Consider the following 14,286-nt stretch of genomic DNA (forward strand, 5'->3'; position numbering starts at 1 on the left):
GAGGTGGATTGAACAAAAGCGTTGGTTTTTATCCCAGCTCTGCAATGAAAAGCTGCAGTGGTGTGGGTTGTGTTTGAATAGCTCATTTGGCAGAGCTAGCCATGCAGCATGCTGTTTTGCTTCACATACATATCAGAGAGCTGAAATATTCAAATGACTACTTCGGTGTCTGTTTGCCGTATGTTTAAATAAATACCCAATTTGCAAAATTTGCAGTAATGGTGCATGAAAATTAGATGTACAGTTGCATGTACTTTTGACCTAGGGCTTGTCTGCCTATTACAGATCGGGTCATTTAACTGGTAAATTCTATTAGTTAATCAGGCAGTTACGCGGGACCCATCACTCACATATCAAGTGTGGGGAAACATGTTGTCACTCTTAGCTTCTCAACAGTTAGAGAAGCAGCTGTAGGCAAGTCCATTAGTATGGAGTGTTTTATGAAACTGAAACTGTTGGTGGTATTTTCAGAGGTGGAGTGTAAGAAAAATGCTTATTTGTTTTAGTACCTTTTTAAAGGAATGTATATTTATTGTAGATGGGCAAATTGCACACCTTGATGTTTTCTTCTTTTTTATTTTTATTTTTCAGGAAACAAAAATCAACTGTGTCCGGCTGGCAACAAAAGGTATGTGGGTCTCTCTTTCCTGCAAAGCACAGTGCCAGTAATGTCAAAGCTGCAGTGGTGACACAACTTGGTTACAGCTACTATTCAAAGAATAAGCCTCTTCCTTTTCTTTTCTTGCTTTTCCTCTCTTTTTTTTTTTTTTTTTTTAACATATGGTGGATTACAAAGGCAGAACAAGAATTTTCAGAACCACTCCACTATACATGTGGACTCTGTTATTTCTTTAAGACAGGGTATCTTTCTCTCTCTGCCTCTGCCATTTCTCCTTTCCCCTATTCCGTTGACAGCTTTCCTCTCCTGAGGACTGTTCTTGCTATGGGCAGAACATCACTGAAAAAGTGACATTAACTTCTATTAAATTCGTCCTCTCTGCAACTATGTAAAGTAGATAAGTAAGAGGAGATCTTGTGTAAGCCTAACTTTGAACACCACAGGGCACAATTCTTATATCACACGATTTTTATGGTGTAATTCAACAAACCAGTAGAGTACATTCCTTATTTTCATTGTGGTTAGTTCAGAATAGACCTAACTGATAGGTCAAATAGACCAGACCCAGCAAACCCGAGACAAATATTGTTATTGTTCAGATATTATTATATTGATCCCCAGGTTGCTTCACAAGGTGTAGCTCTTGAGGGACCAATGATGACAATGTCTGGGTTCCTTCAAATTTAGAGTTGCTTTTAACAACTCTTCTAAGGACTTCAGAATCACCCCAGGGGCTACTTTGCAAGCAAAGGTGTCACAAACCAATTTACTTGTAACACAGAGCAGCGGCTGTATAAAGATTTCCTCAACACATGTAATAGCCTCAGAATGAGCTGCAAGGAAATGATAGGGTAATTGCCATGGGCCGTGCTACAGGTAGCTCTCCACTTTCAAAACTTGGGATTGCCATCTTGTGCTCTTGCTGCCTTGCTGGAATGTGGGCTAACTACATTTCTGCCTGTGGAGTCTTCTGAGAGTTAAACCGAATTCACTGGAACCTGTGACCTTTTTTTTTTTTTTCCACTTTGAGGCACCATCCCATTTTTTCAATTCCTTTCACTTCTTTCTGTCTTGTGGCAGTAACAGAAGTTAGGTACTTTCTCCTGATCAGTTCTGTATCTGCACTTAGAGGGGCTGGGAGAGCTTAAAGAAACCCAAGCTAGGAGTTGTTGGGTGGCAGCAGAGGACTTTTTCTATCTGTCTCACATGGAGACATCCCCCAGTCTGTACAGGCCGTGCGCTGGGATAGCAGTGCTGCATGAACTTCCCAGTTTTCACTGCTGAGACCTGATATGCAAACTGGTGGGGCTGTAAGTAGTTGTGTCACCACTGAAAGCCAAGGAGGATGAGCCATTTCTCCCCTTTCTCCTTTTCATCCGTGGCTCTGGTGCTCCCCATATCCTCTTGTTGCTTCCCTTTTTAAAAGTTCCTTGTAAACTCTTTTAATTAATTTGAGTTACATTCTGTGTGTCTCAGTCTCCCCTCCTTGCCCCTCAGTTTTTCCAGTTGGTAGTGACGTGACCATTTTGAATACCTTATTTTGGCTTTCTGGTGGTAGGAAGAGCAGAACTAAATAAGATGAGTCTGAGTGAAATGAGTCTCCTCAGGGCTGAGCATGACTAGAGGTCTCTTCATGAGATCATAGAAACTGGATTGATTCATGTTTGGAAACCTGTAGTTTCTTCTGTATCAGTTGTTCCATTTTCTGGAGCTGGTGGAAGAATGTTGTCATATTTGCTCTGTGACTATTCAAAGAAAAATAACCTAGGTACCTTGAAAAGTCCCATTCTTGCATGACCTTTTGATTTGCACTATCTGATTTGGGTACTCAAGAAAAGTGTCACATAAGTCTTTGACCTTGAGTTGGCTTCTGCAGACTGATTTAATTTTCATTAACCTGTTAGGTCACCAGGAAGTGTCAATAAGCTACCCTCATTCTGTTGCTTGTGAATGTCGTCTCTTTTAAAAAAGGATCCACTAATGTTAATTTGATTAGAGACACAACAGAGATGAGTAGAGCCTGAGGATGCCTAGAGCCACTGCTTTTTGGTGATTTTATTCTTTGGGATTTTTCTTGATTGACATGCATGAAAAAGGAGAAGAAGTGATGGCAATTCTAGTCTTTATTCTCACTGTCTCAATGGATATCACTGTTGATTTATAGGCAGATATTTCTATATGTGGAGTGTAGAAATCTCTGTGGAAACTTTTTCTTTTCCTTCTTTTTTTTTTCTCTTATCCTCACTCTGTGAATTGGAGTGTTAGGTTTCTCAGTGTCTGACCATTAGCAAGGGCACTGGAATATGCACAGCTGTGGCTAATTTTATGCAGTTTTAGCTCTTGAAAGGTGCAGTGTTGCCTGCAGCTCACAAGCAAGGTAGCATCACAACTGAAATCTGTAGTCTTGATACCGTAACAGTATCTTCCATTGCTGGCAGCTGTGAAGTCTGAACAACGTGATTCTGTGGTTTGGAGCTTTCCCATAGTTTCAGATTTCCGTATGTCCTGCGGCTGAATTCCCACCATATGTTGACTCCATATGAATAAAAGGACTCAGACACTCCACATCCCAGCCCCTGAAGAGGAGTGTCACATCTGTCCGCTCTCTGCTGTGTGGCAATGGACAGAGACACTCAGGAAACTATAATTACATTGTGACCTGATCAAAGGCTGATAGCTGGGATGTTCAAGATGACCTACTGTGTCTGTGCTGTCTTCTGTCTACTCATTATATTGATTATCTTTAATGGCATTGCCCTGTATTTGCCTTTATTTTCATCATTGTCTTTCTGAAGGTAGAATGAGAGACCCTGTAGTCTCCCTTGAATGAAATAATCAGAGCTGCAGCAAAGACACTGCTGTGGTGTCTTTGGTAAGAGTCAGAAAAAAACACTTTTTTGGAGATGGTGCTAATCTCGGCATTGACAGCTTAAAAGCTCTGCTTTGAGTTGGTACTCCGAGCATATTTTGTTTTGACGCAAGAAAATAAATACATACTACCGGTGCCAGACTAAATGTTCATTTTGGCATATAGGCCTAATTTCTCCATTCCTAGACATGACACTGCAGTAGTTCCATTAACTTCAGTGAAATGAGTTCTGATTTACACCAGTGACAGGAAGATAAAGATCAAGACATGTTTAAGCAAAGCAAGTATTCTCTTGAAGTACTGGATTAACAAGGGCACTAAACGTGAGTGTGGGAGTAATTAGGCAATAAAATGTGTTAGGCAGTGTGTTACTGGGGGATTATAACACATCTTGGGTGTTGCTGCAAGGCACCTGCTCAGAAGCTGAGTAGCTTTAATTACTTGAGGGACGCATGAGGCTGTTCCACTGTCACTACTTCAGCAGGCTGGGAGGCATTTTGCTTTGTATGTCCCATTGCCTCAAAACAAAGAAAATGAAAATAGACAACTCTTTTTAAAGTGTTTTAGTCCATTAAAGGGAGTTCTTGAGATTTTGTAGTTTTCTCTCCTCCCCTTTTAGCAAGAAATGAATTGTTCAAATTGATCCCTTTTCAGCTCAGCTCCATGCAGGAGCTGTTGCCCATCTCTCCCAGTGGTGCACTCTTAGATGAACTTGATTCTTGTGCTTGCAAGAAAGATCTCTCAAATCTTTGTGTATTGGCTTATTAAATGTCGCGGAGGAGGAACGGGTCAGCATTTCAGAGCACTAGGTCATGACACCAGTAGTGCATCCTCCAGAGCAGAGCTAATAGATACCCAGGTGGGCAAGCACCTCTGTTGAGCTCATTTCCTTCCATCCAGCGTCTCAGTACAAGAGCTGGCTGGTGCCAGTAGAAAGGGCCAGTGGCAGGGACTCATTGTCAGCCTTTGCTGTGGTGACATTTGACAATCCATCAGAAAGCTCTCTGCGTTTGTCCAGTCTGTGTAGTCATCTCACATTTTGCCAGCATGTTTTAAATCCACAAGCATTATTAACCTTTTGTATCTACGTATGTATTTATTTTCAGATTAATTGGTCTCAGATTTCTTACCACTTCCAGCCATAAAAACCTCTCCTCACATGGGCTACTCCTCTTTTTTAAATTACTGGAGTAATGTCATCTTTCACAGCATTAATCATTTGGATGCATATCATTAGCATAAAATACTCTTTAGAAATAAGTTTCTAATTAAACCCCTGTTTACCAGCTCTCTGCCATACAATTTCCATTCAGCCAGTTTATTTATTAGTTTTGCCATTTGGTTTCCTTGATAGCATTTGTTTTAATGTGTCCCATTCTTTCTGAATTAACTGACTTATTCTCCCTGTCTTAAAGCAACATATTTATATTGACACTTTATTAGAGAAAATTGCAACCTCTTACCAAGAGAGAACGATTACCTCTTGTATTCTTAAAGTGCATTAAATTAATTTCACAGTGTAATTGAAACCAAGGCAGAGGGCTCATTAATGGTTCCTTATCTCTTGATACTCATTTCTTCTTTCTTTAAAATGTGAATTCTTGCAAATAAAAGAATGAAACTTTAACAATCATTATGAGGTACATTTTTTTTTTTTCCTTTTTCTTTCTTGTGCATGCTGCCTGGGAACGATTTTGCTTGTTCTTAGCAGTAATAGGTAGGCAACAGGTGACCACGCGAAACCCACCCAGCCTCTTGAGCACAGGTGATTATCAGTTCAGGAAAAGGAAAACTGTTCAAACTTCCAGAAGTCTCAGCAGCTTCATGACTGACTTCCTGTGTCATATTCAGTTTGCATGGGAAAATACTTTGACAATGATTCTAACTACAGTATAAAGGGGGCACTCCTTACACTGTCAGTCCTTGTGCATTGAAGTGGCTATGTGCCTGTGCAGAGGGTCGTCTGCAGGTCCAAACACCACTTAACTCTTCATAGGAGCACTTGAGCATGCCTGAAGAGCCCCACAGATCCCTTGTTGGCCTTCTGCAGAGACTATCTCCCTTGAGCATGCATGGAGATTACCTTGCATTTTTGAATTACAGTATAATAGCTACGGCATTTTCTGGGGCTGATTATTACGCTTACTCGTAGACCTCTGAGTCCTACTGTTGAAGAAATGATCGGCAGGAAAATGAAAACTAGATTCTGTCACGCCTCTGTATAAAAACATCTGCTGGAATCAGAGGTGTTGCAGAATCAAACCTCAGTAGGACTGTGTAAAGTCATACACAGATCACTAGTGGAGAGGTTCAGAACTCTCAAGGACTTTGCAGTTTCCATCAGAATGAACTTGAAGGTCTGTGTATCATAAACTTGCCTAGTTGTGTATAACACCGGGACCAATACCATCACTTCACAACTGAAAATTTAGATATAGAGAGGAAATCCTTTCAGCTTGTGGAAATAGTTTCTTCTGCTTCAGCCTGTTGTGCACATAATGACATATTGGGATGTAACAGAGTTATATGTGATGAATACGAAAGGGAGGGGGAAAGGGGGGCTGGTTTCTTAGTTTTGAGATGGATTACATTTTTGTAGGAATGTTCCTCTTCCAGTGCTGCTGCATGGTTATATTCCTGTCTAGCAATTACTTCCTCACCTAGGAATTATTTTAGCTACACATTAGGGCAACTGTAATGATACAGGGGCAAAAAGATAACTGGGATTACTGTGAAGTTCAAGTGCCTTTCAGATTGAGAGAAATGGTCCTGGTTTTTTGTAGTGCATCAGCACTGAAAAAGAGAACTTCCTGGGAGATGAGTGCTTAACAATCTTGAGACGTCAGAAATGAACCTGGGTCTGAAAGGTGACCAGTGAAATCATAGAGGGAGACCGGAAAAAAACAGTGGAAAATGAGGAGGAAAAAAATTCCTACTGTTTACCACAGGTTTGCTGCATATGAAAACTGTTCATTTAATAGGTCTTGCTCCCTCAAATTAGTTTAAGAGGGCTCTGCTGTTTTCTGAAATATATTCTGGTTTTATAGACAGACTGTGTATTTTTTAAACAGATCTAATCCCACTTCAAATCTGTTTTTTATTGCATTTTGTCTTCTGATACACTGCAATGATATTCCTTGGACAGGTTTATTCTGGTTTGTGCTATTTATTTCAGAGGGTTTTATCACAATTTTTAAGTTGAATGCATGAAAATGGTGTGGGGTTACTTTTGTTTTGTTTTTGTTTTCTTCCCCTGAACAAATATCTGCCTCCTAAAAGTTATTTTTTAGCACAAGTTTGTGTATCACCATAATTAATTGTTAATAACAGACACACATTGCTTTTACTAAAAAAATATTCTCCACTGAGAAGATGACTCAAACTCCCTAACACGTAAATGCCCACTTAACCCAGTGAGCATCTTTATTTTCACTGAATTTGTTACCAAGACTTACTTAGAGGGATTTAAAATGTTGACTTCAGGGGCCTCCTTAACCCAGGGAGCTAATGAACCAACTTTGAAATAGTGAAGTACCTGATGCAAGACTGGATGAGTCCAGAAATGGACAGAGTCTGATAACCTCAGACCAGTTTCTAGAGGACATTGTCTACTCCAGAGCTCTGCTGTACTGACAGACCCTAATCTTGGGCTCCCAATTTAGATAAGAGTGGGAGGGGAGAGGCTAGGAGAGGCACGACATTTAAGGTAGAATTTGGCATAGATCAGCAACAATAGACTGAAAATATCGCCTCTGTAATCCAAAGCATCTGCTGCTGGAATACACTGGGTTGCTTCAGAAAAGAAGGGTCTTTAGAAAAAGCAGAATAAAATTGATTATTGGTGTGTGAGCCAAGCTCTTCTGGAATCAAAGCAGACGTAGATTTACCTGGAGTATAGTGGAGGCTGTTGTCCCCTTGCAAGACCCGACTGGTGTGAAAGGATGCTGTTGGCCATGTGTTGTGCCTGTGGCTGGTAGGTTCTGCAATCAGCTTTGTTTGCAGATGAAGTGGTAGCCACGCAAAGGAGGGGGAAAGAAAAAAGGCAGTAGTTGGACATTAAAGCCAGAAGTGAAGTCAAATCAGAAAGGGTTTGTTTGCTTTATTTAGTTTTAATGCAAGGAGCAATGCATGATGACTCGCTTGTGAAATTCAGAGTTGTTTTTTTCCCCTCTCTTCTGGTTGAAGGTTTGTTGGAAGAACTGTCTGAATGGCCCCTGAAGCCTTCTGCACAGGGGCTGAGGGATGGGCCAGAGGAGGGAGCAGTGCAGGTGAAGAAGTTGTTCCTAACCTTCATAGGCTTACACCAACTTATTTGGGTAGCCAGTATTTCTCCTCCATTTCATGATATCTGGAGATACTTTCTAAGGTGTATCAGGTCGGGTACTGTGCATCACTTAAAAAGGTTTTCATAAGCAGATTATCAGTGTCCTTAAACAGCACTTCCAAAGGCATGACAAACCCAACGCTATTATAAATACACTATGCCTCTGTTTCCTTAAATGGATTTTTCAATGAGCCAATGTTCAGAAACATGGTTGTTAATGCATTTAGCTTCTCAGTTTCTTACAGGAACTGGACATATAAAATCTATATGGCAGCTTTAGGATATGTGGCAATACCACAAGGAGGTAGGTATGCAAGAGACTGTTTCATAATACCACTGTAGCAGGAAAGAAAAATCTTCATTCAAGACATGCTTGGAAGTGCTGCTTCGACTTGGCAAAGTACAGAAAGTTTCTCAGTATTTTATGCAGCACACATAGAGCGTGTATGCACAGACTCCTTAATACAGTTTGCCATATGACTCCCTTTTTACTGTAAAATGGTGAATATCCTCCTTTGCATGCTGCTCAGCCAGCTCGAGGGTGAAGCCTTATCGGGCACAGTTTTTGTAGGCCACCATGGTACTTAAAGCACCTTTGACCAACCGGGCTTGGAAAGTGGCCTTATTTCAGTACTCATTTTATACCCACCTCTGGACTTTGCTCACTGGTTTTGTAATTTCTGCAGGTGGTGTGTCTGTGGATTTTTAATGATAACCATGATAGCAGAGTAACTGCTTAGAGGGGACTGGCTGGTGTAAAGGTTAATTAGTTTTTGTTCACAGGGTGCAACAAATCTATTATACATCCATAGCATTGTCATGCACTGTAAAGTTTTTGCCTGTATCAGTCCAAAGATTGATCTCCCTGCGTCTGTTTAAGACCATACAAAAATTAAGTCACATCTGTAAATTTGAACTTGTGATAATGGGAATTTTACTTGTTTTCCATTTTTATCATTTCAAGCTAGTTTCTAAATAGCTTTGCAAAAGTGGAGAGTTAAAATGAAACCATACTATCACCCTCTGAACCATTGCATCACTTGTAGGCATCACAACAGCTGCTCTTTATCTGAGCTCTTCTTTCAAGTAAATGCAATAACCTTTCTCATTCTTGGAGGCTGTATATCTGCCTTTAGCACAAATTAAATGCTTCTGTTCTGAAGAGAGGAAGAAAAACAGGAGAAAAGAAAAGCCTTTGTGGTGGATTTACCTGGAATCTCCAGAATCAATTATTCTCTTACTGCTATTTTTTAATTCTCATTCAGTTTAGTAATGCTAATCTTGATTCCTCACTGTGTGTTTACTCTCATCCTCCTACAGATTCAACCTGTATGCCTGATAATCCCTCATATAAATTCTGGTCTGTCTTTCTCTCCAGGACTGCTTTGTTTTGCTGCTCTCTCCGTTCAGAATATGGCTGAAAGCTTTTGGCTCTCATCATTCTTTCCATTCCTTTTGAGCTTTTTTAAGGAAATGAGAATGTCTCATTGTAGCCTTAAGCCTGTGCTGTTTGCTGTCTGCAATAACTGGAGGTGGAAAATTGGTGTAGTGATGTTATGTTTAATGATACTATTGGTGGTATTCATTCTTATAATTAATTACAACAAAGAAATAACCAAAGTGGAATCTGTCTTTCAGATTTGGTGAGCTGTTTCACTGTTGGCTTATGCAGGAGCACTGGCATCGTGTGTAGCTTTTCTTAGGCCCAGTGCTCTGGTATGCAGTGCTGAAGGTTGCAAACTAGTGTCTTCCACAACCCATGCATGCAGCCAGCTGAGGCACAGGGCTGTTGCTAGGTAGTGCTGGCTAGCCAGTATTCCGGATCAAGAAGTAAAGCAGTGCCCTTGCACCTTTATCTCAACATCATCGTTATTAGAGCTATCTCTCTGCCCTTGTGTTTGTGTATCAGAGGCTATGTTTCAGAAGTATAGATATAATCTGGATTTGAAAACATTTCTACCTGTAGAAATGGTTTAATAATTTGTAGGCCACTCGCATAGAAAGCACCATAAGAACAACAACAACAACAACAACAACAAAATCGTGTTTACAAGTGATTTGAGAATAACTGTCTTTTGAAAATAAGCCTCTAGGTCTATTAGGAAATTTTACATTCAGCATGCTGCCTGGCCATTATGTGCTACAAAGAAATTACTCTGAGCAGCTTATTTTAACTCATAATAACTTGGAACCTATTATTTTTCATACATTTTTCTGGATTAAATAATGCATGGAAGTTGTTTTTCTGTTTGGTTTTTGTTTCAAGAGTGACTTTCTACCTAAAGGAGTTATCTTCTTAGGTGTTAAAAATCTGAAACCAAACCTAGTCTTTGCCCAGCTGACTTGTCCACTTCTGGGTCTTTCCTATCATCTGGATGTGGTTGAACCTCCCATTACTTGTGTTGCCCGTCTCATTTTGTCCCTCCCTCATTTACGCTTTCACTACCTTTTCTTGCCCCCAGGTGTTTGACCCAGCTGTCCTTAAAGCCATTTTGGCTGCTCTCTCTTCTCCTGTTGTGGTATCAGATGCTCTTTCCCCTCTGCAGTGGTACGTCTGCTGATGATTGTGGGTACCACTTCCATCACGGGACTTTCTTCTTTATGCCTCGCCAGTTGGAAATCTCACATAAATACCCATCTTTTCCTCCTGTCTATGACTCTTTTGAATTCTTTTTCCTGTCAGTTACGTTTTTTTAATGCAGTATTGAAATTGCTGGTTTAAATAAAGAACATTTCAAATTACAGTTTGTGAAACAGGTTTTAGAGAAGAAACTTGTATTATCGGTCCTGCTTAGTTACATGTACTCAATAATCATTCTTTCCTGGATGTTCTTCAGTGTGCCGCCTCCACAGAAAAGGTCACTTTATATCTGGTGGCTTATTGTTTTCAAATAATATATCTGTGCATAAATTGCTGGGTGAAAGTTTGCCATGCTATCTTTCACTTAGCTGCCGTTGCTGTTTCTCCCTCCATCCCTCTCGCCCCATCTGTGAGAGGTTGCGTGGTCTGATGGAATTACCACAGGGTGTCAGTCCAGGAAAGTCAGTCCCCAGCTCTGTTCCTGGGTGCCTATGATGCCAAAGGCATATCCTTAATCTTTCCAGATCTATAAAGTAAATAACATAATTTATTACATACCTTGCATGAGCATTAAGAGGATTTAAAGTACATATGAATATTGCTCTAGGAGTGTATAGCACTATGTATGAATGCTTGCTGGTAAGTGGATGATTTTTCACTTTCTTAGTGTTTAGACAAGGTTCTTCTCTTTAGTTATGACTGGCAAAAACTTAAGTTTAGGCTGTTGGAATCACTTACAAACCATCTCCCAGCTCAGAGTAGCTCAACATGTCATCTCTTCCTTGTGGACAGAAACACTTTCAGCTGAAGAGATCTTCTGAAAGATTTAACTCTGGGATACAAATGGCAGCCCTCTATACTGAAATTAATTAGGGATTTCAAAACTCTTGGCCTTAAGTTATCAGCCTCTGCAGGGCCAGTTTTAGCCATGATGTGAAGCAACGAGGAATTTAAAACACTGAAAGACACAAGGAGCTGGCACAATATGAAACCATGCTTCCAGTAGTTGCACCTTGCTGAACTAGTCTGGGATTTAGGTATTTATGAATCCACAGCAGGATAGTCGGATTAGACCTTGTGTGCCTGTGTGTGTGTTACAAAAGAACCCCCATCAGTGCTTGATGATCCACAAACCTGACTTCTCGTGGGCTGGTGAGGCAGGCGACTCTGGGAAAGAACCCATTTGCCACTGCTCTGCTCACTTTGCATCTCTGCAACATCACCAGAACAGTATCTCCCATGAATGTGCTGCCTGTAATGTGTTTTGTCTCACTGCAAGATGCTGGATCTCTGGGAGTCTTGAAAGGGTTGAAAAAACAAAGTAAATTAGGTTGCTGGGAAAGGACTGAAATTTGAAATAGCTATGAATGGAACATGGAGTGCTGGCTGAGCACCGATGCCTGTGAAAGTCAGATTCATGCCACTGGTCAAGCTTCTAGAAAGTGCATTTTGTACAGTGCATAAATGTGTATCTCTGGGTTGCCTGGTCTAGTAGATAATGCAGAGATAGGGAGCCAAGGGACCTACAGTCTTTGCTTTCTGGCACTGTCTTCTATCATTTGCCTTCCTTATTAAGAAAGTAAGCTTAGGGCAGAAAATTGTCCTACTTCATGTTTGTACAGTGTAATGGGGTCCTGGCCTTAGCGGAGGCTCTGGGTGCCACTGAAATACACACAGTAATAACAGTGGTGACCTGTTCTATATCCTATTATTCCAGTATCCAACTTCAGTTATGAGGAGCAATTTATTCCACGAAATGTGGTGGAAGTAACCACTAGAATATATGGTTATAGTTTAGTTTCTTTCCCTTTTAGTGTCAGTAGTATATAAACATTGTTTTTAAGAAAGAAAGGGATGGGCCCTTAAGTACAGTAGTGCAGAGCTTTCCAAGTGTATTTAAAGACATTTGTATGAAATGGCCATCAGGGCAGTTTTTATGGGCTTTTGTGTTCAGAGGATTTCAGATATGCCTGCATGCTGGTAGAGAAGCAAAATTCAGAGTGTTACTCTCAGGAGCAGCAGAAGTCATCTTCTGCAAGTACGGTAGCAGCTCACAGACCTCCTTCTGCCACATCAGAAGTGTTGTCCTTACCTACAGGTGGTGGTGCAAGTGGAAGTGCAAGCAACCATAGTAGATTTAAGCATCTGCAAGGAAAATACACTAGAAGGGCAGAAAAACAAGGGACTTTTGCAGTAATGTTTCAGTGCAAAGCTTTAAGAGTCCAAGACCCAGGAATTTCGATACTGTCATATTATCAATTCCTAGGCGCTATTAGCTGAGACAACTTACAAATGGTTGGACTAGTAGCCTAAAGGAATTGTTGGCCTTTGCCAAGATAGATAGAAAGAGTTACATAGAAGAATCAAGTGAATCAGTCACCACAGTGTGTAGGTGTCAGGATGGATAATAAGCTTTAATTCTCTTTTTAGAACTGCAGTAGCCTACAATGGGATAAGTAATATCGGGTAAAAATACACTGACCACACATTGCCTGTAGTAACAAGCAACAAAATCAAACCAATCTAGGGGATTAGAGGATGGAGTTGACAGCACATCCTAATTTTTTTTAAATGTGGCTCACAATTCATGAGGGTATTCACATGACACAAAAATGAGGAGGGTCTGACTGTGCTGTTTGTGGTAGAAAACCATTCTCCAACACCTACTATTTAGGGTCATAGGAGTAACTGCAACTCAAGTGAAGGATAATTTGGAGTACTTCTGAGTTTCACTTCAAACAAATAGAGTTTTAGCCATTTTCAGGGAAAAATTGTACCTTTATCATCTACTTTGTTGTGTGATAGTGTCAGGATTGCCTGTATGATGGTATATAGGTCAGATTTGCTCCAAGATTGTAAGAGATGTTGTCAGATAAAGATGGTAATATGTAACTGATATGTTATTTTATTTTCATGCTCAGGAGTCCCATTAATGCATTTCAGACATATGAGCACAGAAGTTACCAGTGAACTCTTAACTGAATGGGAAAATTGGTGGATGCAGCAGAGCAGTAGAGTTGTCAGGGACAAAAAGCTGAAAATTACATGTGTGTTTGAAACAGCCGGCATTTTTGCTTGCTAAATATTGTGTTTTGCTGTGGCAAAATAGATTAACGGCTTAGCTGTAGGAAAGGAGAAATAACACTTTTATCACTGCGTGTGGTGAATTTTCTTGTTTTGCATTTACTGTGTTATTGTTCTATATATACCCTTCAAAATATGATGAGAGGAGAATATAACACTTTATTCTAGATCAGATCCTCATCCCTGGAAGTCCATCAGCTAAGGCCCTATTCAGAACATATCAGAAAGCCCTGTATTCAGGGGTGATATGATTTGATCATGGTAACCATTAGGACTCATCCTTGCAGACAGAGATCTTTTAAAGCCTATGCAGTCTAACATGTGGCAAATGGGCAAAAGAATAACCCAGTGAGGCTTTCTACAATCTTGCCAACATATGGACTTGATGGAATATTGTCTCCCCAAGCTATTGACTTCATGAACAGAAGTGATTCAGCTTTTCCTGAAGGGCAGCAACACACAGTTGTTAAAAGAGCAAAACATTATGGTCTTCTGATGATAGCACTCTGTTTTCATCTTTGATTCCCTTTTCCTACTGTGTTTAAGCTGTAGAGGAAGACTTGACTGACTTGAACAGCAAAGGTGAAACTCAAGATAAGATTGTGATCTCATGTAACATAAATCTATTTAACTTCATTAAATGCAATGGTGATATTTTTAGGATTAGTTAAGTATATCAGAAATATAATGATAGACTTATTTAATCTTTAGAGTAGCCACAACTCAATTCTTGTGGGGCTTTCTAAATGAAGCTCAGTGGTTTAAGCTGTATCTGGAAAAATTCTGCACAGGAAGTAAAGTCAGCAGAG

At 40.2% G+C, this 14,286-nt stretch overlaps 1 protein-coding gene across 1 annotated transcript in view; it reads left to right on the plus strand.

The window, feature by feature from the left end:
* Positions 1-14,286, plus strand: part of PTPRT (protein tyrosine phosphatase receptor type T) — a 457,248-nt gene that overhangs the window by 368,581 nt on the left and 74,381 nt on the right. Inside the window, exon 13 of the mRNA XM_074920627.1 lies at positions 592-628. Within this exon, the coding sequence (XP_074776728.1) occupies positions 592-628 (37 nt within the window). The remainder of the gene's footprint in view (positions 1-591; positions 629-14,286) is intronic.

Source organism: Athene noctua, chromosome 16 (genome assembly GCF_965140245.1).
Source record: "Athene noctua chromosome 16, bAthNoc1.hap1.1, whole genome shotgun sequence".
NCBI lineage: Eukaryota > Metazoa > Chordata > Aves > Strigiformes > Strigidae > Athene > Athene noctua.